Source organism: Sinohyriopsis cumingii, chromosome 6, assembly GCF_028554795.1.
Source record: "Sinohyriopsis cumingii isolate HCF-2022 chromosome 6, ASM2855479v2, whole genome shotgun sequence".
NCBI classification, from domain to species: Eukaryota; Metazoa; Mollusca; class Bivalvia; order Unionida; family Unionidae; genus Sinohyriopsis; species Sinohyriopsis cumingii.
This window is the reverse complement of record NC_142966.1, coordinates 13,916,502-13,943,287: the sequence shown is the minus strand read 5'-3', so window position 1 is coordinate 13,943,287 and position 26,786 is coordinate 13,916,502. Positions and strand designations below refer to the sequence as shown.

Genomic DNA, 26,786 nt, shown 5'->3' with positions numbered 1-26,786 from the left:
TGTATTAATCGAATTTATGAATGGCATCGATATATACTAATGATTTAGGAATGTATTGACACAAGTTATGAATAATATCGATATATTCTTATTGATATAGAAATATATTGACACAATTTATATATAGTATCGATATATATTAATGATTTAGAAATGTATTGACACCCTTTATGAATGGTGGCGATATATACTACTAATATAAAATTGCATTGCCCAATTCATGAATGATATCGATATATCCTGATGATCAGAAATGCATTGACCCAGATTATGAATGACATTGATATATACTAATGATTTAGAAATATGGTGACCCAATTCAAGAATGGTATCGATATATACTGATGATTTATAAATGTACTGACATAGTTTATGAATGTTAACTATATGTGATGTTGATTTGAAGACGTATTGATCCAATTTACGAATGTTATCGATATGTTATAATGATTCGTAAATGTATTGACCTAATTTATAAATGGTATCCATTCGTGATAATGACTGAGAAACATACTGACCCAATTTATGACTGGCATCTATATGTCTTAATAATATGGACAAGTATTGTCCCAATTTAGGACTGGCATCTATATGTCTTTATAATATGGACAAGTATTGTCCCAATTTAGGACTGGCATCTACATGTCTTAATCATATGGTCAAGTATTGTCCCAATTTATGATGGCATCTATATGTCTTAATAATATGGACAAGTATTGTCCCAATTTAGGACTGGCATCTATATGTCTTTATAATATGGACAAGTATTGTCCCAATTTAGGACTGGCATCTACATGTCTTAATCATATGGTCAAGTATTATCCCAATTTAGGACTGGCATCTATATGTCTTAATAATATGGACAAGTATTGTCCCAATTTAGGACTGGCATCTATATGTCTTAATAATATGGACAAGTATTGTCCCAATTTAGGACTGGCATCTATATGTCTTTATAATATGGACAAGTATTATCCCAATTTAGGACTGGCATCTATATGTCTTAATAATATGGACAAGTATTATCCCAATTTAGGACTGGCATCTATATGTCTTAATAATATGGACAAGTATTGTCCCAATTTAGGACTGGCATCTATATGTCTTAATAATATGGACAAGTATTGTCCCAATTTAGGACTGGCATCTATATGTCTTAATAATATGGACAAGTATTGTCCCAATTTAGGACTGGCATCTATATGTCTTTATAATATGGACAAGTATTGTCCCCAGTTATGACTTTAACACGCCAAATTCTTTGTCTTGAGTGTGTGGTGGCGACCAGCAATTGTAAGCCGCGAAGGTGAATTTTTTTTTTTTTTTTGGGGGGGGGATAAAGTCATCCTTCTAAAAAGATATAATCAATACTTCAGAAGTGTAGTCTTAACATAATATGACACTTGCAATCTAAACTACCGTCAGGGCTCATGTTTTGACGCTTTCTGAACTATAAGGAGGATGATTCGAAGAAACACGATGATCATCGGGACAATGAGATTAAAATTCAAAATCTAAATCCAGCTGATTTCAAGCAAGCGCGTTTGGAAATATCTAATAAGTAAGATAATTCGTGGATAGACTATGAATTAACAACCACTTCAATGCCATAGCGTTTACTTCGGATCTCATAGGATGGACTTCAAATCTAGTTCTGTAGGCAATGGCAGCATAAGCATACCCATCATGATTGCAACGTGACGAATAATCTTTTTCTTATTAACTGAAATCCTCTAAGTTATTCTGTTACTTCCGCGACAGCTATGTTTTCATGATAAATCTTTTTTCCCGCCTTAATCCGGATCACTCCCCGAAGTCATTCGACTTTAGGCACGGACTTTTTCAGTTAGGAATACCAATCAACGGCGTGTTTTTAATTTCAGAAAGGATGGAATTAGTTTCAAGTGTGTTGAAAAAATAATCTAAGGAAACGAAAGGTTGTTGCTGTTTGCTGTCAAAAAGCCTGAGACGTAAAGGAATGTATTGAAACAGACAACCTGACTAATTACATCACATGTCAAGATGGCATTACTCGTAAATGCTTTCATTCCTTCAAAACATCTGCACAAAATAATAATGGCCGGATTTAGCTCCTGCTAAATCAGTGGTCCAGTTCAAAGTATACATGAGAAGTTATGTCAGTGGTGTGTGTACAAGATCTTACAAGATCTTGTTCATTTGGAATAATCAAACATTACAATGAAATGATACGCACTAGAATTATGTACCACACACACGCGCCTGCGCACAGGCCCGGACCTAGGATGGGCGGGGCCCAAAGCACCAAGCGATGAGCACGGGGCCACAAGCAAAGAAATTGCATTGCGGATTTGATTTCCTGAAAGCGCAGGGCCCAAGGCGGTTGCCTCACTCGCCTTGCCCCAGGGCCGGGCCTGCAAGCGCAAATAAAATATAGCAGCGACTGTGTTAATCATAAAACAATCTTTTAGTTGCTAGAAAGACCGGTTAATAAGTTAGTCACCGTATTGTGTATTAATTACCACATGGAGGGAAAATACATTTTATATTTAACCTTTCAACAAATATGTCTACATATTATATTTTGTTCGTTCATTTTTCTTTACTTATGCTGTATCCTGTGTTTTAGAAATGAGGTGCTATGTTTTTCAAGCAGTGAATTTGTAAGGTCTGCTAAAGTTTAGATTTTTGTATATAGTATGTTATAACAATGAGATATTTTGTATAGTATGTTATAACAATGAGATATTTTTGTATAGTATGTTATAACAATGAGAAATTTTGTGTATATTATGTTATAACAATGAGATATTTTTGTATAGTATGTTATAACAATGAGAAATTTTGTGTATATTATGTTATAACAATGAGATATTTTTGTATAGTATGTTATAACAATGAGAAATTTTGTGTATATTATGTTATAACAATGAGATATTTTTGTATAGTATGTTATAACAATGATATTATTTCCAATCACCTTGTCAAAAATAGAAGGCAAATTTGGTATTTCATTTTAATTGCATTGGCCCATGGAGACGTCGAGGATTTATACAACTAAAACTGAGCAAAACGACTGTCGGACAGGTCAAAGGGAAAATTGCCATCTTTAGCGATCTTTATTTATCTACCCAACAAGGAAATCTAATCATAATATGCATGTCTACCCTACATGGAAATCTATTTATACTACAATGTGTCTATCCTACATTAAAATCTATTTATACTACACCGTGTCTACCCGAAAGGAAAATCTATTCATAATGCACCATGCTTACACTTACATAAAGTATGCTCATAGTATGCCGTGTTCGCCCTACATGGAAATCTATTTACACTTCTCCATGTCTACCCGAAAAAGGAAATCTATTGCAAAATGTGTGTGTGTAATTTGGAGTTTTATCGTAGCTTTAACAATTTTTCAGTCATATCGCTACGATGTCTGCAGTGTGGCAGTTTATAGTGATGTCTAGCACTATGGCATCATGCCGCAGGCATGTAGCATGATGACCCACCTAATCACATTATCCTGACACCAGGCCGACCAGTCCTAACACTAACTTCTTAATGCTGAGCGCCAAGCGAGGCAGCTGTTAGTACCATTTTTATAAGTCTTTGGTATGACTCGGCTGGGGATCGAACCCACGACCTCCCGTATCCGAGGCGGACGCTCTGACCACTAGGCCACCTGAGCGTCTGAAAATAAGCTATGTCTACCTTACATAAAATATACTCATAATATGCCATGTCTACCCTACAAGGAAATCTATTTATACTACACCAGGTCTACCTGAAATGAAAATCTATTTATACTACACCGTGTCTACCCAAAATGAAAATATATTTATGCTACATCAGGTATACCCTACATGGAAATCTATTTATACTACACCAGGTATACCCTACATGGAAATCTATTTATACTACACCAGATCTACCCGACATGGAAATCTATTTATACTACACCGTGTCTACCCTACATGGAAATCTATTAGCAGTATGCCATGTCTACCCTACCTGAAAATCTGTTCATGCAATACCATGTCTAAAGAAAGTCTATTCATACTACTGTATGATAGTTCAACTGAGCAACATTCTCACACGTGACCAGTTTCATAACATGACGTACGCAATGAGATGAAAGAACAAATAGGAGGGAGTGATGCCTTTCACGTTTTATTGAAAGCGGTGGAGTGTAAATCTGCAGAGAAATGGGCAAGAGGACAATAATGATATATTAAATTAGTTAAAGAACATTTGCAAAAATAAAATACACTACTGATGACCTAGAACACTGGCAACACGTGAGGTATCATAATTATAAAGCTGCATTTAAAATGTGCGTCAACCATTCGACGGCAATAACTCTGATAATATAGGAAGCTGAGAAAAAAAAATTCCACTAATGCCACACCAATACAGAGCTGACGTTACATGACGTGACGTGAATATAGAGCTGCACCTAAAACGATTTTGAAATCCAGCAATAATAATACAAGGTCTGAAAACAAATGTGGGTGTGCCAAATAATCAGAAGCTACAATTCTGTCTCATACCGATGCAGATCGGACTGTGAATAAAATCAAACTTAGTCAAATTGTCATCAATATACGATAACAACGGGCTTATTGTGCAGATAGGAAAGTCGGCGAGCCTGACATATTACGTCATAACTCCGCTGACATATGATGTTGAACATGTACCCAAGAAACGCTCACAGTCATGTGGAACATGTACCCTAGAAATACTTACAGTCTAACAGAACATGTACCAAAGGAACTATGAGAGTGTGGTTCAGCCGAGGGCTTATTAATGCCAAGCTTACTACTGCATTTGCTTAAACTCCAATAGGGAATCATTCATGTGCAGAAACGATTGTACCCTGACAATTATGCGCCTTCACTCAGCTAATTGATGTAGAATGAAGACAGCTGAACACGATATCACCAATATAAAACTGCGTAACATGACCTGAAATCCAATTAAAACTAATCAAATTATTGCGCAGACGTGAAGCTGAATGGATCCGAACCCCAGGTGCTAAAACTCCGCTAAATAATGGCTTAAAATAATAATATCCAGTCTCGGTCGATATCCTCTTAATACAACCTGAGTACCAGACTGACTTGAAATCCAATCATAAACAAAAGAGTTGTTCTGCGAAAATGAAATTAATTTCTTTTTTTCTTCATTTTCCCAGAGGTAGGTCTACCTTTAACGGAAATAAGAGTAGTTGGGTCTCTCAGTCAGGGGTTATAAGTTTGCTAGACGATGTAGAACGATAAAACTCAAGAGAGACCTTATCCAGCTGTCTATACCATTTTGTTGTAAATAAAATTATTGAGTGACTTACTGTGGAGAAGCGACATCTAGTGGCTGTGACACCTAAAGTGCATAACTCTGCTAAACAATGCAGAACGATGACAATTAAATTTCGCCAAAGTCTCATGAAAATATAGTGTTCCCGTTATTATGCGGAAACAAACGTAGGCGGGTCCAGGGCTATAAATCAGCAACGGGTGATAAAGTAACACTCAACCACAACCAAATGTCTCATCGTCAAGCAGCACGCCAAATTTCGATAAAATCAACTAAAATTTAAGGGATTTATTTTTCAGAAACGAATTTGTGTGCATCTCAAAATCAAGGCCAATACCTATACTACGCGATTACATAGAATGCCGACTATTAAACACAGGCTAGGTCTCGCTACACGCTACACTCAGATGAAATCGAATAACAATGTCATTTATTGCTCAGAAACGAGAGCCGGTGTGTCTTCAAATCACTTGATATAGTGCAGTTAATGATAATACATATCGCTCAGAATCGAACTCATCTAAAGTTTTATCAATATAAATTTGTATACTAAATTCGTATATAATGATTAAGGGAAATATTTTGCAGAAACGAAAGTTCCCAAAATCAGGGGTCATAACTCTGCTCGAGGATAATGTAGAACACTGACAATTTCACTCTTTCATCACCATAATCTAATGACATATCAACTTTGCTTGAAATCCATTAATAACTGATGGAGTTATTGTGTGGAAAAGAAAGTGAAGTGTGACAGAAGGACTAAGATATTGAACCTGTTAATAACCAGTCTATTTCTGTAACAAACAATAAAAAAGAGAACAAAAGAGAAAAACAGTCGAAATAAATAAATGAAAGAAGTACTGCTTAACCTACGAAGCAAGTGTAATTTGGTCATTTGACCCATAAGTCAATACATTTTTATGAAGTTAACTGGCTTTACAGCTTGTGTCATATATCTGGCATGGAAATCAGAGAAGCGTGTAAGTGATGAAGATTTTATTTTTTGTAACAGGCCATGTCGTAAGTAAACTGCATGTATCTCAAGCAAAAATAATTATTACTTGAATCCAAAGGACTCCGAGATAAAATCAATGATACCAAAGCATGGAAAGTACAGTTGGGCTTCTAGATAGTCCGGAATAATAATAATAATAATGATAATAATAAAAATTAATAATGATGATGATGATGATGATGATAATAATAATAATAATAATAATAAACAACTTCAGATTTAGTAAAATGGTAACTCTGAAATTTGACATCTGTGAAAGATTGACTAACGACTTAAAACTATTTGCAATGTAATACCGACAGTTTTGTTTGAATAAACGAACATTTGGATAAAATTTTCCTTACCTTATTTTTCTTTTGAGAATTTCTTGACAATTTTTCTGTAAATTATCCAGATCTGACCATCATTATGTCATAAGAAGACAAGACACGTTATACTCGGATCGGTTAATTCATACTTTTGACCGACTCTTTAATCATGGATATTAAAGCACTCCGATTATATCATCATGAAGTTTAAGGTCATCTCGCGCTAGGAAATATCACATTTGAGGCTGATAGTCAGCAATCGTACCACTGCCAATAGTGGAATAACTCATTCTGGATGATGCAATTCAGTTTTTCTTGTCATTCGTCACTGCTTTAATTACACTTTAAATAGCTATATTTAATTAGGAAAAAATCAATTTTACACCTGGCAAGTTTGCTATTTTGGGTTTAGTTTGGACTAGGAAGCACCAGAAGAACATTGCAAGAGTTCCTAGCTACAGATAGTCCGTCTCCATTAAACAAGCGTTTTAACAACATGGTAAATTTTCTTTCTCTGTTCTAGATTAGTGTCAAAAAAAATTTCTGTCGTGAAACAATTAGCATTACATGACTTTTATACGTAGTATTCGATGATACAAGAGATACTTCGATTTAAATGGTTAATTATTCGTACAGGTAAATGTCTTTAAGCAAGCAAGCAATCCACGGCTTGCTTCATAATGTCCTCTTTTCAATAACAAGCTCATGCTAAACTCAGATTTTTAATAACTAGCTCATGCTAAACTCAGATTTCAACAAGATCATGCTAAACTCAGATTTTTAACAACAAGCTCATGTTAAACTCAAATTTTCAACAACTGGCTAATGCTAAACTCAGATGATTTTGAACAATAAGGTCACGCTAAACTGAGATTTTCAAGAACAAGCTCAAGCTAAACTCAAATTTTCAAAAACAAGCTCATGCTAAACTTTCATTTTCAAAAAAAAGCTCATGCTAAACTCAGATTTTCAACAAACTCATGCTAAACTCAGATTTTCAACAGCAAGCTTATGCTAAACTCAGAATTTCAATAACAAGGTCATACTAAACTCAATTTTTCTATAACAAGCTCATGCTAAACTCAGATTTTCAACAAGGTCATACTAAACTCAAATTTTCTATAACAAGCTCATGCTAAACTCAAATTTTCAACAAGGTCATGCTAAACTCAAATTTTCTATAACAAGCTCATGCTAAGCTCAGAATTTTCAACAAGGTCATACTAAACTCAAATTTTCAACATGTCCATGCTAAACTCAAATTTTTAATAACAAGCTCATGCTAAACTTTGATTTTCAAAAAAAAGCTCATGCTAAAGCCAGATTTTCAACAACAATGTCATGCTAAACTCGAACTTTTAATAACAATCTTATGCTAAACGCATATTTGCAATAACAAGCTCATGCTAAACTCAAATTTGCAATAACATGCTTATGCTAAACTCAGATTTTCAACAAGGCCATGCTAAACTCAGATTTTCAACAAGCTCATGCTGAACTCAGATTTTCAACAACAATGTCATGCTAAACTCAGATTTTCAATAACAATGTCATGCTAAACTCAAACTTTTAATAACAAGCTTATACTAAACTCAGATTTTCAATAACAAGCTTATGCTAAACTCAAAGTTTTGAAAGCTGTGATTTGGGAAGTATGGTAATTAGTGGCAGTGGCAGATGGTCACTGTAAGTCGAATCACAAAGAAATATTGTAAACTTACTATCAATAAAATTACAATTGGACACAGTATACAAATTAGAAAAGAACGAAAATACGCTATGGATAACACTTTTCCTGAATGGTAAGGATAAATTTACCCTATATATACAAATTAATTGTAAAGGAAATCAAAGCTTAAATAATAGTACCTCGTGCTACATTATAGGTACAGCAATTTACGTGTTAACATGAAATGGGAAAATGGCCGTAAAATGTGTCTTACTATGCCTCGTATGCTATTTGCTTAGCTTATTTTCTTTCGGGAGTTTGTTTCCTTGCTACCTTGCTTGTTTGTGTTTTGTTTCCTTGCAACCTTGCTTGTTTGTGTTTTGTTTCCTTGCTACCTTGCTTGTTTATCAAGTTTCTTCATCATATGATGGTCTTATACGAACAATAATGAAAACAATATGACAGACATATATACAGACAGACAGACAGAGCTTCCTTCGTCCTGACTTTCCCCTTAAGAAATAAACAATGGCGATTTCTTTAAGTACCAGCATCATATCGTGGGAGCAAGTCGTGAGATGGCATCTTAATGTACACACACACACAAACACAAGTGAGACTCAATTCATGTAAGAAACTGGGATCGATCTCATATAGCCACAAATAACTTTTCTTTCTCCTTGAAAAATAGTCTAATTCAATATATTGATTCATTTCTGCCACTAATACGAGTTTTTCATATCAGTATAAATACTAGCCTTACATATGCTGCTCTTACATATCATTAGTAAATACTTGTCTTTCATATCAATAGTAAATACTGGTCTTACATATCAATAGTAAATACTGGTCTTACATATCAATAGTAAATACTGGTCTTACGTATCATAGTAAATACTGGCCTTACATATCAATAGTAAATACTGGTCTTACATATCATAGTAAATACCGGTCTTACATATCATAGTAAATACTTGTCTTTCATATCAATAGTAAATACTTGTCTTACATATCAATAGTAAATACTGGTCTCACATATCATAGTAAATACTGGTCTTACATATCAATAGTAAATACTGGTCTTACATGTCAATAGTAAATACTTGTCTTACATATCAATAGTAAATAATGATCTTACCTGTCATAGTAAATGCTGGTCTTGTATATCAATAGTAAATACTTGTCTTACATATCATAATAAGTTCTGGTCTTTCATATAAATAGTAAATACAACTCTTACATATCATATTAACTACTGGTCTTTCAGATCAATATTAACAACTGGGTTTTCATATCAATAGTAAATACTGGTCTTTCATATCAATAGTAAATACTGGTCTTTCATATCATATTAAATACTGGTCTATCATATCAATACAAAAGAGTCAAATATAGTATAAGAAATAAATTAATATGTGCACTAAACGCTTGCCTCTTTCTTTTCATCTTTATCTTTGTGTTTCTTTTTCTTTCGTCTGAGTCCTGTGTCGATCTTAGGTTCTGTAATATATACAATAATGTAAGCAAGTAAACATATGATATATTAAATCGGATTAGTATTACTGACTACAAAATAAATGACGGAGTTCTTAACCCTGTTTGACGTAGAACAATGCAAGGTAATTTAATGCTGACATGAACGGAAATTCATTTATTAAAGCGAAGAAAAGATGGAATGGACACCATGTTTTCGCATTGTCTATGTACAAGACATTGGAATACCAAGCTTTTATCATTTCGATGTACAGGAATTGGGACACCAAATTTTCATCATTTCGATGTACAGGAATTGGGACACCAAATTTTCATCATTTCGATGTACAGGAATTGGGACACCAAATTTTCATCATTTCGATGTACAGGAATTGGGACACCAAATTTTTATCATTTCGATGTACAGGAATTGGGACACGAAATTTTCATCATTTCGATGTACAGGAATTGGGACACCAAATTTTCATCATTTCGATGTACAGGAATTGGGACACGAAATTTTCATCATTTCGATGTACAGGAATTATGACACGAAATTTTCATCATTTCGATGTACAGGAATTGGGACACCAAATTTTTATCATTTCGATGTACAGGAATTGGGACACGAAATTTTCATCATTTCGATGTACAGGAATTGGGACCCCAAATTATCATTTATTCTATGTACAGGAATTGTGACACTAAATTGTGATAATTTCAATGTAAAGAAAGCTTTAGGAATTGGTAGGATTCCTTTATAAACTGCATGAATTCATTTTCCGATTAGACTTGTCTGCTGAGGTTGGAACTGATTGCCAGACATTTCAATGCTTGTTTGTTTTTTTTCTGGTGAGGTACGGATCTGCATATCAAAGGATGAAACAGAGCATTCTAACCTATGCTTTCAATCGATGAGCATCATAACACTTCGTAATGTGCGTTAAGTAGAAACACGTATTGTGTAATCAGTAGAATTGTATGTACTTCATACTTCATATTGTGTAAGCAGTAGAACGTCATACGCTTCATATTGGGCAATTAGTAAAAAATTATTCGCTTCGTTTATTGTAACCAGTAGAACCTCATGCGCTTCATATTGTATGATCAGTAGAGCGCATGTACGTTGTATAGTGTAATCATTAAAACATTACGCGCTTCATATTGTGTAATCAGTAGAACGTAATGCACTTCATACTGTGTAATCATCTGTACTTCATAATGTGTAATCAGTAGAACGTCTTATGCTTAATATTGTATAATCAGTAGAACGTCATGCGCTTCATATTGTGCAACCAGTAGAACGTCATGCGCTTCATATTGTGCAATCAGTAGGAAAAAATGCGCTTCATGTTGTGCAATCAGTAGAAAGTCGTGCGCTTCATAATATGTGATCAGTAGAACGTCATGCGCTTCATATTATGCAATCAGTACAAAAACATGCACTTTATATTATGCAATCATTAGAACGTCATGCGCTTCATATTGTGCAATCAGTAGAACGTCATGCGCTTCATATTGTGTAATCAGTAGAAAGTCGTGCGCTTCATAATATGTGATCAGTAGAACGTCATGCGCTTCATATTATGCAATCAGTACAAAAACATGCACTTCATATAGAGCAATCAGTAGAACGTCATGCGCTTCATATTATGCAATCAGTATAACGTCATGCACTTCATATTGTGCAATCAGTAGAAAGTCGTGCGCTTCATAATATGTGATTAGTAGAACGTCATGCGCTTCATATCATGCAATCAGTACAAAAACATGCACTTCATATTATGCAATCAGTAGAACGTCATGCGCTTCCTATTGTGCAATCAGTTGAACGTCATGCGCTTCATATTATGCAATCACTATAACGTCATGCTCTTCATATATTGTAATCAGTAGGACGTCATGCGCTTCATATAGTGTGGCCCCGAGTGGCCAAGTGGTCTAAAGCGCTCTTCGTTACGGATCACTGCCATCTCATCTGTGTCTGCGGCGGTTCGAGTCTAAGATTTAGCCAATGTGGGTATGTGAGAAAGCTTGCCAGTAGCTTCTCGTGGGTCGGTGGTTCTTTCTGCGGTTTTCCCGGGTTCTTTCTCCACCATTAATACTGGCCGCCATGTATAGCCTATCGTATGCTGAAAAATGGCGTTAAACCCCACAAAAACAACAACAACAACAACAACAACAACAACAAGAAGCTTCATATAGTGTAATCATTAGAACGTCATGTGCTTCATATTATGCAATCAGTATAACGTCATGCGCTTCATATTATGCAATCAGTATAACGTCATGCGCTTCAGATAGTGTAATTAGTGATTAGAACGTGATCCACTTCATATTATGCAATCAGTAGAACGTCATGTGCTTCATATTATGCAATCAGTAGAACGTCATGTGCTTCATATTATGCAATCAGTATAACGGCATGCGCTTGATATAGTGTAATTATAGGTTACTGCATTTGTATGGGAAATTATGAACGAGTTTTGGGATGGAATACTGCACGAAGTTGTGAGTGCAGTATATCCTTCCGACAAAACGAGTTCATATTTTCCCATACAAATGCAGTAACCTTTTTATTATATGCTCATTTTTTATTCTACCTAAGGTTTAATTATATAAACAAAATACATTACAAGAAACAACGTAAATGAATGAATGCCGTATTCCAAACTAAATACACAAGCGCAGATTTGTCATTACACAATGACATCATTATTAATGCGCACATAACTCCGCCCAGATAAATTTGAACTTAGTCGCGCGCTCGACATAACTTTCGAAAGAAAATGGCGTGTCTAGTTAAAATTGAAATTTGCAGTCATATTGTGAATGAATGCGCATTGCAACAACTGTTCCATTTGATCTGGAATGAATATATTTTGGTATTTTGTTTCGATTCGACGAAAGTTTGTGATTTTGGTCTGGATTCATCTGTGCAAATTATACATGAAATACATCGGATTGAAGTGGCGCGGGAGAAGCGTGTTTACGTTTGCAAATGTGTTTCTGTTTCTGTCAATGAATGTTTGAAATCATAATGTGGGAAAAATATGAAGTCTTTCAATTGCAATTATCAAAAAGACTCTATGGAATTTAATGCTTATTTCATTTTGAGAGCAGTAAGGAGGATGCAGTTGCACTTATCATCTAAATTACAGCACAATTTCGAAATGTGTAATCCAGATTGAAAACCGATGACATGGCTCATGTAATTCGGATTTGCAGAATCAAGAAAATACATTTTGAGGAAATTCAGGATGTAAAAGTGTATTTTATTTTGCCATTCTTATCACCAGCTAAAGAAGACAGTATATGCCTTGTCACTTGTATGTTATTTGTAAGGACCTTATCTTCCGTCCTTTATATAATGTAGCTAGCCTAAATCCGTAAAATTGTATCAATGCTGAATGTGCCAAAACAGTTTTTTTTGCAGTCCAAGACACATGTTTTAGTTCATTCAGAAACAAATTGAAACAACCACAACGTAAAGAGCCTCTTACGCGAGTGTACATGATTTGTGTACAAATCAAAAGTGCTTGCGTCTGCGTTATTGTTTGTTTACAATAGAAATTAGTTCCTTTATGCACGTGAATGCTATATGTGTATTGTCGCGCGCGTTCAGTATCAGGGAATACTGAACGATTCTGACAATGTAAAGTTAACAGGAAAAAGTGACCATATAATAATCATTAGAACGTCATGTGCTTCATATTGTGCTATCAGTAGAACGTCATACGCTTCATATTATGCAATCAGTATAACGTCATGCGCTTCATATAGTGTTATCGTCAGAACGTCATGTGCTTCATATTATGCAATCAGTAGAACGTCATGCGCTTCATATTATGCAATCAGTACAAAAACATGCACTTTATATTATGCAATCATTAGAACGTCATGCTGTTCATATTGTGCAATCAGTAGAACGTCATGCGCTTCATATTGTGTAATCAGTAGAAAGTCGTGCGCTTCATAATATGTGATCAGTAGAACGTCATGCGCTTCATATTATACAGTCAGTAGAATGTCACACGCTTCATATTATGCAATCAGTAGAATGTCACACGCTTCATATTGTGCAATCAGTAGAAAGTCGTGCGGTTCATATTGTGTTATCAGTAGAAAGTCGTGCGATTTATATTGTGCAATCAGTAGAAAGTCGTGCGCTTCATATTGTGTAATCAGTAGAAAGTCGTGAGTTTCATAATATGTTATCAGTAAAACGTCATGCGCTTCATATTATGCAGTCAGTAGAATGTCACACGCTTCATATTATGCAATCAGTAGAATGTCACACGCTTCATATTGTGCAATCAGTAGAAAGTCGTGCGATTCATATTGTGCAATCAGTATAAAGTCATGCGCCTCGTATAGTGTAATCAGTAGAATGACATGCGCTTCATATAGTGCAATCACTAGAACGTCATGCGCTTCATATTATGCAATCAGTATAACATCAGTATAACGCTTCCTATTGTGCAATCAGTTGAACGTCATGTGCTTCATATTGTCTAATTATTAGAAGGTGATCCACTTCATATTGTGCAATCAGTAGAAGGGCATGCACTTCATATAGTGTAATCATTAGAACGTCATGTACTTCATATAGAGCAATCAGTAGAACGTCATGCGCTTCATATTATGCAATCAGTATAACGTCAGTATAACGCTTCCTATTGTGCAATCAGTTGAACGTCATGTGCTTCATATTGTGCAATCAGCATAACGTCATGCGCTTCATATGGTGTAATCAGTATAACGTCATGTACTTCATATTGTGCAATCAGTATAACGTCATACGCTTCATATAGTGTTATCAGTTGAACGTTATGTGCTTCATATAGTGCAATCAGTATAACGTCATGCGCTTCATATAGTGTAATCAGTAGAACGTCATACGCTTCATATAGTGTAATCAGTATAACGTCATACGAACGTCATGCGCTTCATATTATGCAGTCAGTATAACGTCATGCGTTTCATATAGTACAATTTGTAGAACGTCATGTGCTTCATATTATGCAATCAGTATAACGTCATGCGCTTCATATTGTGCAATCAGTAGAACGTCATGCGCTTCATGTAATCATTAGAACGTGATCCACTTCATAGTGTGCAAATCACACAAAATTACGAAATTCATTATTCATGGTCGGATATACCAAGTACCAAAAATGATTGGAAAACATTCTGTTTGAGTAAATAAATACATACGAAATACTAGAGCCATGTTGCAAAGTTCGGCCATTTTCACCGGATCAGCTTTAGGCTTATACTTCAAGGTAGCTGTCACTCCTTTTAGCTGCTTTAACACTTGACACGAACCCTTAAAATAGTAAATGGAACGCAAACCATTCAACACATTCATGATAAACCACACACGAATAAAGTGGGGATACAAAATTAAGTCATGATGGTAACATCAAACTTTGAAATCACTCGGTTAGTTTTAATTTAAGAACTCATACCACAAAACTTTGGTAAGCAAAAATATTGTTTTGCTAATTTCGAGAAGAAAATAATACTTTTCAAATGTATATGATTTAGCCCATGAAGAGATTTGCACACGCGCGCATTACATAAATGTGTGTGTGTGTGTGTGTGCGTGTGTATGTGTGTGTGTGTGTGTGTGTGTGTGTGTGTGTGTGTGAGAGAGAGAGAGAGAGAGAGAGAGAGAGAGAGAGAGAGAGAGACAGAGAGAGAGAGAAGTCGAATGAACTTGAAAATGGATGGTATGCATGTCTCTGTTGTATATTTTACATTTTGGTGTAAATCTGTAGATTGCATATGATCCACAAATACGTTTTGATAAGTTTAAAAATTGATAGTAATAATGAGCCTTTGTTAGTATTGATTTCCCATTGGTTGGTTCAATCAGGTGGATTCTGTTGCGACGAAGAATAATGCGACACAGGTTATGTGGGAACTATTGTGACATGCTTCGAATATGAAAATATTGATATGTTGAGCCATAAGAGTGATTATCAGGACGAGACTTTATCATGACGAGAGTTTATCAGGACGAGAGTTTATCAATTAGTTCATTCTTATTGCTTACATTTTTGCTTTAATATCAGTCTGTAGATGTGTTTAATGTTGTTTAGATATAATTTGTGACAAAACCATTTATTTGGATTAAACATTGGAATTACAAAGTGCTCTTTGACTCTGGACTATAATATTATCCTGTGATTATTGTAAATGTATTTTATATAAAAAAAAGATTTCTGGATAATGTCATTGTCGTACATCAAGAATGTTGGCAGACCAGTACATTCGAGGATCTGAAATGCATTCGGAATACTATTCGTTTAGACTTGTGCTTAACCTTTATGATTATTTTCGATTTAAATCAAAACTGTAAGTTCCTCTTAAATTTTCATTATATACATAACTTAAAGAATTAAAGTATTTGCTAAGTTTTACAAACGCGTTGGCTTTGCTTCTTTCTATGGCTTATTTTAAGATCATAGAATTCTAACCTGAATTTGCTAATTGCTTCCCTTGAAAAGACTTTACAATTATAGGATTCATTCATTCGTCGCATTACATGGGAGAATACCTATATGTTGAAAATGAAAGTAATTACAGTAATTGCTTCCAAGCGAAAATAAAGAAAATTATTTAAAATTAATTCATTCTCCATTTTAAAGAATAAAATTCCTCCAAACGTTAAAAATGATGATTTTTACTAATCGATTTTATGATAAGAAACATACAATTGTTGAAATCATTCATTCATTCTGTTCCTTTCTTTGGAAAATGCATATGATAGTTGAAAATGAAAAGAGTATAACTAATGGCATCTCGCTAAAAACATTTTACAAATTTTAATATTAATAATTTCGTTTAAACTGATAACGATTATAGTTATTTATTTCATTTTTATGCCTGTAATTTTATCTTAAGGAAAAACAAAGCATGCCGTTTTATGAATATAGATGTTAGTGTTTTGTCTCTTTTATTTTAAAATCTACTTTCATTCAGCCGAACACTTAAATGTGTTGTTTCTGATGTTCAAGAAAGATCGATATAAAATCCACAGGACATAAGCAAAGTATTCTTTAAATATTTGATTTTGTCACAATATTGTATGGCTTGTAGAATGACAGAGTTGATAAAACGTGTTGTATGCAATACTTGTTGACCATAATGTGTGGATCCACACGATTTCCAGGAGGAAATTCCTTTCAGAAATATTAAAACTAAAACCATAGTAAAAGCTTTGATAAAGTTTAATATGTTTTTGCCTCCTAAAAAAAGTCAATCTGATCAAGGGTGAAATTTTATGTTTAGTAATTTCCAACAAGGTATGCATGAATTAGACATCTAGCAATTTACGTATTCTTCGTATCACTCTAAAAGAGAATGGGATTTTATAAAGATTTTATTAAACTCTGAAGAATATGATCCGGCCATATTGCTTTGATATATGAAAATATTTTAATGAAAGTGTTCATTTAGTTTTGCTTGCTGCAGGTATCTTTAGGTCCTAGTATTTTTGAACTAATTTTTGTACATACTGCCAGTGGTCCATTGAAGTACTTAAAAGAGAAACCTTTTTCAACCGAAGATTCAGAAATGAATTTTCCTGAATATGTTTCAGACTTCAAATTTAAATTTTCAAATGCTTGCGAACTATCATGACCTCACTTTCACTCTACTTAGTTAGAGATTAAGTTATGACAGAGATGCAAATGAAAGAAGTATTGAGCTTGTGATACGGTGTTGGCTCTCAAAATCTTCATCAGACTAAGTATTGTGGTGTATGTACTGTTGAAAAGAAAGTAAATGACTTAAGTTATATTAACACTTCTGGGAGGCGCTAACAGAAATAATTTTGCTATATATGCAAATCTTATGGCGAATAACAATGCTTTCAAATGCACTGGATCCAGCAAGGGAGTAGTGTGGCAGGAATTGATTAAGATAATGAAATAAACTGACAACGATTAGTGCGAAACTAGTATCTAGCTAGAATGAGCACTTTAGACTCTATAGGACACACGGTACCAATAATATTGAAACATGAGAACCAGCCTGGAAATTGGTGTACGTAAAATAGGGTATATATGGGTTTGGCTGGCCAGGATTGGTTTATAATGTAAGTTATGTATTAGGAAAAGAAATCTTTTGAGAGCTTATCCTAGTTGTAAGTGAAAAAGTAGAGACAATGTTTTATTGATGGAATTTCAGTCCTTTTACAGTCTCGAGTTTGGAACACTCAATACTAAAATTAGCACATGAATCTTTGGTGCGGAATTGAAAGCACATGTTTCAAACACATGTAGGTCCAGAAAATGTCGTGTCTCATGTCCTTCCCTCAACACAGAAGGTAACATCCAGGTTTCACCTATACTGATAAAGATAGATTTGATCATGAACACTCAAAAATGTTAAGTTATTGAATTTTTAATATCATTGTGCTTGCATAGGTGTACTATGGAAACTGAATTAGTACCGTGAGTCCTTAATGAGTCTTTTTCAAATGCAAATACAAAACATGTACAAAACAAACAAATGAAACAGAAAAACGGTTATGTTTGCGTGACTTTACATAGCTGTTTCTACAGGAATTCAACCTTTTAACTGTATTATGTTTCAACTAGTTTATTTCAACTTGTTGTTGATACTGGAAAATATTTGTACTGACCTAGAAATTAAGATTATATATATATATATATATATATATATATATATATATATATATATATATATATATATATACTCTAAAGGAGATGTTGATAGAGATTGCCCTGTTGGTCATCCCGTTAATTTATTTGTTCCTGTCCTACATAGTGAGGTTTTAAATGATGAAATGCAAGCGGACTGTATAGACTTTGTTGTAAACAAATCTTCGGAATTCAGAAATTTTGAATTATGTTGAATTATGTTAAGTTGTGTGTTCTTAAAATAAGTAACAGAAAAGAGTGAAAAGTAACAAGCTTTGGAAAATTCAAAACTTAATTTAGTTCCCTATTATACAAAGTGAAAATAAATTTGAAAAAACTTACGGTATTGCGAAATAAATACCAAAATAATCTTAGAATTACAAACAAAAGTCGCAATAATAAAGTTCTGAATAACTTTAATGGAAATCCAAATTATAAGCCCAATGCTTACACACACACACACACACACACACACACACACACACACATATATATATATATATATATATATATATATATATATATATATATATATATATATATATATATATATATATATATATACATACATACATACATACATACATACATACATACATACAGCACAATACACACACATACGTACACACATACATACATACAGGCACAATACACACACATACGTACAGATACGTACATACATGCATGCATGCATGCATACATACATACATACATACATACATACATACATACATACATACATACATACATACATACATACTTCTACAATGAAAGTTTCCAAAAAAGGTAAATCTTGCTGGAATAATTTTATGAAGAATTCCTTAAGTAGCAATAAAAAATTTCGTATGATTGACCATGGGTAAATTTTGGACTGAAAATACATCATTTATTGATCTCCATTCTTCTCCGTCATTGATTAATGATAGTGAAAAGAATTCTTGAGTAGATGCTGCAGAGCACAAGGGAATTATTCCAGTGCAAAAACACAATTATTCATGTTCGGTTCAATGTTAATATTTAGCATACAGGACATATGAGACTGCCCATTTCATCCTAGCACCGTTTTCTATGCTTTTATCAGTATGTACATAGTGAGTGATTTTGCGGGAAATTGGTATGTTTATAGTCCATGGTCGTTTCTGTTAAATTACCATTTGGGAAGCGGTTGTTACTGCCTTATATGTGAAATTCTTTTGACGTTAATAGTAATTATTCTTTATGGGAATGAAAATTGGTGCTTTTTATGGATTTCATGCGTCCGTCGCGGATAGGGGGATAGTGTGACTCTCTGAACAGTTTGAAATTATATAGATGTACATGGCTATGAGTTTTTATTTCATTAGCATGTGGCTTCAAAGGTGAGTGGTTACAAACACGACACCAGCTAAAGTCGATAACCATTAATTGCTACTTTAATGACCGTTCAAATTCGATTCCGTTTTGATTCTTTGGATTTTAATTTCGTAGCTGAAATTGACTGACAAATACTTTGATTCCTGATATAAAGTTTTTTTTAAGGTCAAACTTAAGCTAGAAATTCTGAACCATCCTGTAAAATGATCCACGCACTCCATTTTTCCTGAATTTCAACCTGCACTGTTTTACTCTTGTAACACAGGCAATGGTACTATTTAGGAATCTGAAATGTACCCAATTATCTCTCCAAGACTTAATTTACAGTGCTACCATTAGAAACTAAGCTCACTGTCGCATGGGCCAAATATTGTATGATACCAGGTATGATATGGTCCTATTATTCATGTACTCGTAAATAGTTTTGTTTAGTCTAGTTTTAGGTTGAAACCAGTACGTGTGTAAGACGTTTTACATTTGGTGGTCATTTGCAGCTAAGGTTTCTCATACGTTGGCGCTGCCAATGTAACCCATTGCACTCCTAAATGGTACCTTTGGACTGGCCTACAGATAAATGCTACTTTAGATTCGCGTTTGATTAGGGGCGTGGGATGAATAATAGATTGAAGAGATAGGATATATATATATATATATATATATATATATATATATATATATATATATATATATATATATATATATATATATATATTGTGTCTGTAATTCAATATTTATCCCAATTTTATATACTATGCAGAAGGGGACGTTTCTACCTTAATTAAACTATTACAACTGATTACATTTCGGACTGTTACCTTTTCGGTTGACTTTCGAGTTATTTGCATATGAAATATAAGAAACTTATTCGTACAGCTTTTCTGCTGTTATTTTTCTTGTATAACTTACGGTCTTCACAACATAGACCCAGTCTGAATAGTTACTGTCTTTAACTATGACGGTATTCCGCCTGGAAAAGAAAAGAAAATCAATAACCAAGATTTCATTATATGAGATACCTGTAAATAATTATGAGGCATATAATGAGTTGATTTACTTGCATGTCTTACAATACTTTGGCAAGACAATAATAAAGGCATGTAATTAGTAATCCTATAGCTCTCGAATAATGAGTCGTGTAACAATGGAGGCAGCATACGAAATCGGAAACCATATTAAAGGACGCAGTGCATTATTGGGAAAAGGTACGGAGGTTCCTTTCGTTTGCTATGATGGAGGATCCTAACTGTAATCTCACGAGCATAGGAAGTATGACGCCAGCGAATGTCTAGTCGACACTTTTACTCACAAAAACCCCCTTAAGCAGGGTACCAATGTTACCAGTGCCAAAAGTATCAGTTTTTCCCATAATCGACCGCGAATAATCTTAGACTGTTTTTGGATCACTTCTGGGCTGATTAGACGTAAGAACGAGATTCTAGTGTGACTCCAATCTACGTCGAGAGAGAGTCTGTGAATGATCAAGACAACTGACTGCAATTCAGAAAGCATGGCTTTGACATAATCAGTCGCGAATGCTGACAAGTTAGTCAAAGCTTTGACATAATCAGTCGCGGATGCTGACGAGTTAGTCAAGGCTTTGACATAATCGGTCACGGATGCTGACAAGTTAGCAGTGTTCTATTCTACAATCTAAGCATATAAATGCACAGAATTTAAATATGTAATGGACCGAGAACATAATACCTGGACAGGTAAAACAGGTTTTTATTTTGATACACTTCAAAATACCTGCACAGGTAAAACAGGTTTTCACTTTGACATACCACATAATACCTGTACATTTTAAACAGGTTTTATTTTGACACACCTCAAAATATCTGTACAGGTAAAACAGGTTTTCACTTTGACATAGTACATAATATCTGCAAAGGCAAAACAGGTTTCATTTTGACATACCGTAGGATATCTGCACAGTTAAACAGGTTTTCACTTCGGCACGAAAATCTTGCACATCGTTTGACTTTGACATGAAAATCTCCCAGATCGTTATACTTTGACATGAAAATCTTGCAGATCGTTAGACTTTGACACAAACTCGTAGAATACATAAATAATAAAAACGCAATATTTTATTGTACACTCCTTGGTCAGTTTATGTTTCCACTTCGTAAGTGCATAGCTTATACATATATTATTTATCACGTATGCATACATGCATACATTTATATCTATCACGTATGCATACATTTATATCTATCACGTATCCACACATGCATACATTTATATCTATCACGTATGCACACATGCATACATTTATATCTATCACGTATGCACACATGTATACATTTACATTTATCACGTATGCACACATGCATACATTTATATCTATCACGTATGCACACATGCATACATTTATATCTATCACGTATGCACACATGCATACATTTATATCTATCACGTATGCACACATGCATACATTTATATCTATCACGTATGCACACATGTATACATTTATATTTATCACGTATGCACACATGCATACATTTATATCTATCACGTATGCACACATGCATACATTTATATCTATCACGTATGCACACATGCATACATTTATATCTATCACGTATGCACACATGCATACATTTATATCTATCACGTATGCACACATGTATACATTTACATTTATCACGTATGCACACATTTATACATTTATAACAAAATTGCCCTTACTTGAAAAAATGCAATAGACACTTATCCGAATTTTCCAGGAGTCTCTGTATCGGCCAGTCTTTCATAAACTCCAACTGGCTGAAATAAAAATTAATAATGATGATGATGATGATGATGATGATGATGATGATTTTTATTATTAATATTTTTATCATTATAATTATTATTGTTATTATCATCGTCTTCATATTCGTTGTCGCTTTCCTTTAAAGTGAAATAGAGATTATGACAACAAGGCAGAAGAAAAGGATTAATGCTGGTGGTGTTATTTTTGTCAATGTATGCATGTATGTATGTATGTATGTATGTATGTATGTATGTATGTATGTATGTATGTATGTATGTATGTATTTGGATATGGAAGAAGAATTACAAAGACGAAGCTGATTCCAACAAAGACTATGAGGATCCAAAATTGCTTGCAATATGAATATCATCAAATTTATTTATGAAATTTTAAAACTATAATGTAGAAAACACAAACGAAAATCACGGTTATTGTTTAATGGAATGCAAAGTCTAGGGGCGACTACGCTAAACATAGGTCGGGAAATTCATTTTCAAACATTCTTCACTAGGAATACTTTACAGTCCTAAGGAACTGATCGGTGACATTTGGGAAATCAGATATCCAAAACACAAAATCTTGTATCAAAATTATCAAACTGAAGCGGTTTTCAGCCTTCAAGGTTTCGATTGTTGGTATATAAAATGAAATTTTGAAAAGTTACACAATTGAGATTATTCCTCATTAATGTTTCAACAGAAATATGGCTATAGAATATTAAAGGTCGTGAATGTTAATCGTTATCTTTCAATATGATTTTGAATCTTAAGAAAGTTCATATGTTTGACCTGCAAAAATTGTTTTTTAAAAAGAACATATACGATGCCTTACATGCCAAGAGGCTTGTAAGAACTTACAAATTTAATACAAAATAATCTTCTCCTGATTTATTTGGCGCATCGAATAAGAAGTGGCATTTAAACTTGAAACGATCTCACTGTATTGAACGGTCAGTCCCGATCTTAAGTGAAACAAGCCGATTATAAACACGAAGCTGTGTAAGAGTCCTTCCCATCCCACCAGGGACCAAAAGGGTTTAGAGGTAGAACAAGAATTGGGCTGGGGGTTAAAAACAGTGGAGGAAGACTTGTGGGCCATACTGCTATGTTGCTGATGTTGGTCTTTATCTGTGTGTAAAACGCAAACAACGCGAAAGAAGAACCAGGCCTGCTATGTCATAAATCACCTGAAGATTAACATCTACACCGTCCGCACGAAAACAGCCGTAGAACGAGCAACGTAGAACAATATGAGCCGTCCTATACAGGATCGTATTTTATATGCTTTGAATTTTTAAACGTATTTAATATAAGTTCGAATTTGATGCGTATATGCGTAAGTCACTGAAATATGGCTGGTTGTTTGGTATATTGAAACATATACTGATACATGAAACCATGTACATTAAGGAATCTCTGCGATTAGAATGAAAGATAAAATTGTCTCGGTACATTAAGGAATCTCTGTGATTAGAATGAAAGATAAAATTGTCTCGGTACATTAAGGAATCTCTGCGATTAGAACGAAAGATAAAATTGTCTCGGTACATTAAGGAATCTCTGCGATTAGAATGAAAGATAAAATTGTCTCGGTACAATTAAGGAATCTTTGCGATTAGAATGAAAGATAAAATTGTCTCGGTACATTAAGGAATCTTTGCGATTAGAATGAAAGATAAAATTGTCTCGGTACATTAAGGAATCTCTGCGATTAGAATGAAAGATAAAATTGTCTCGGTACATTAAGGAATCTTTGCGATTAGAATGAAAGATAAAATTGTCTCGGTACATTAAGGAATCTTTGCGATTAGATTGAAAAATAAAAGTGTTATATGTACATAAAGGAAAACAATGCGATAAGAATAAATTATGATATTTTAAAAGTACTTGAAGAAAGCCATGTGCTTAGAAAGAATGATGAATTTTTTAGGTACTTAGTAAAGCCGGTTATTTAAATGAATGATAAAATTGTTTTAGATACTATAAGGAAGCCATGCGATTAGAATGAATGATAGCATTGTTTTAGGTACTCAACAAAGCCGTGTTATTTGAATGAACGATGAAATTGCTTTAGATACTATAAGGAAGCCATGCGATTAGAATTAATGATGGAATTATCTTAGTTTCTTTAAGGAAGCCATGCGATTAGAATAATGATACAATTATTGTATGTACTTTAAGGAAGTTATGCGATGGAAGGAATGATAAAATTGTTTTACGTACTTTAAGGAAATCATGCTATTGGAATGAATGATGAATACATTAGGTCGATTCAAGAATGTACAAACTGAACATGAACAACAGTCTTCTTTCTGTTATCTCTTGTTTCTTTACCTTTGATTCTGACAAAGTTTTGAACCTCAAGTACAATAAACATTGTGTTTTTCTTTCTTGATGAAGTGATGGTTTCAGGCTCACATCATATGAGATGTTTTACCAGCATTTAGATTAGTTTTAATTACTCCCTGGGCGGCGATAAGAAACATCAAGATATTCTGCCCGTTAGAAGGTTTAACTCCATTAATGCATCTGGCGTCAAATCGCAGGAACAGATAATGGAAAACTTTATGATTTAATGCTGAATTCCGTTTTCCATACATGCAGAGCAAGCGAGTTGTCTCCATATAATGTGCATGCCGCCTCCTTAGGAATTTCGCATTCGTCCTTTGCTGGTAGAGTCTTTTAAGACTTTTTTGGACTGATTTTGATGGTTTATATTTGACACTGGAAAGGAGATAAAATTAACTTGATCTGTTTGCTTCATTCTTTATTGCGAATGACGTAGACAGTTAATAGTGCATTTATAATGTTCTCAACGCAATAAAATCTTGAGTTGTTTTTGGGGAGAGGGGTAGAAAATGAATTAATTTTATTTTCTTAACTCAACATAATCTACCAAAACATTTACAAGATATGATATGTCATTTATGAGGTATATATAAATATGATACCAAGGAGACATTAATATTAAAATAGTTGTCATGGATATTAAAATAGTTGTCACGGATATTTAAATAGTTGTGCTATCGCAAGCGTTTATAGGACACTCATATATAGGCAAAGAATACAGACCAGAATACATACATCGAGATTCAGGACTCATCTGGCGTTTTGCATGCAAACATATATATCAGTATAACACCTTAAAAAGAACAAATTCAGTCATATACGTAAACAAACAAAATTTATCGTTTCAAAAAGTGTTTTAGGCAACGGCGAAACGACGAGAAAAGAAACATCAAATGTCACTTAATACATGTAATTCGTTCATCTGATTACACCGTGTACACAATTTTATTCCTGGGTAGTAGATGTTATCATCGGAGACTTCAAAATGGTGGTATTTTGATGGGTCTCCAAGGCGGTTTTACCAAGTTTCCCTGCTATATTTACCTTTGGGACAGCAGGGACACCAAGGCGCACTACCGCAGGCGGGACTGGCCACAGCGGACCGAGTTCTCTGTGGGGATGAACAACGTGAAGTGTGAGCCACTGGTGGAGCCTAGGAAGGTGCTGCTGCTACCACTGTACATCAAATTGGGCTTTATAAAATAATTTATCAGAGCTCTAGATAAGGAGTCGGCAGCCTTGAAGTGCCTTCAAGACTTCTTTCCTAAGCTGTCTGAGGCAAAGATCAAAGCCGCTGCCTTCGTCGGACCACATATAAAATAGATGCTGGGGTACAATGAATTCCCCAAGAAGCTCACTAATAAGGAGAAAGCGGCTTCGAACATAACATATTCATTATATTTCCTCTTTTACCATGAATAATCTTTTCACTGCAGGTGGAAGCTCTCCAGTTTGAATTCTCTTAGGTTTCATTTGTTGATCTTTGTGTATTGTTCACATTATTGTTCCCTTGCCTACCATTTTATGTATGGCATTGGTACAACAGTGCATTCATGTAAATATGTAGGATACACCTACCCTGCAACAGGTAACACCCATTTTTTGCCTCCTCTTTTCCAACCTAATGAGAAAATCATTTCCATCTTGGCTGTTATTATGCGGCGAGCTAACATGTTTTTTTTTTATGCCCCTTTCTTTGAGGTGTAAGCCGTCTTGTCATCCGTGTTTAACGTTAAAAAGTCCTTCTTGTGGCTTTAGTGTTGTTAGTCTAATACTTGTATTATAATTCAGGTGTTCCTGTGCATTGCTTGGCATGAAAGTCTAACATCTCCAGTTAGTCAAATAAAGTTCGAAAGACCGATACTTTGTTCTGTACGAACACTGGCACG

At 34.3% G+C, this 26,786-nt stretch overlaps 1 protein-coding gene across 1 annotated transcript in view; it reads right to left on the bottom strand.

The window, feature by feature from the left end:
- LOC149796387 (cyclic nucleotide-binding domain-containing protein 2-like) overlaps positions 1 to 26,786 on the bottom strand; it is a 111,066-nt gene that overhangs the window by 30,139 nt on the left and 54,141 nt on the right. Inside the window, exons 9-12 of the mRNA XM_089960343.1 lie at positions 22,483 to 22,560; positions 20,698 to 20,758; positions 14,981 to 15,092; positions 9,723 to 9,790 (exon numbers count right to left, since the gene is read on the bottom strand). Of these exons, the coding sequence (XP_089816469.1) occupies positions 9,723 to 9,790; positions 14,981 to 15,092; positions 20,698 to 20,758; positions 22,483 to 22,560 (319 nt within the window). The remainder of the gene's footprint in view (positions 1 to 9,722; positions 9,791 to 14,980; positions 15,093 to 20,697; positions 20,759 to 22,482; positions 22,561 to 26,786) is intronic.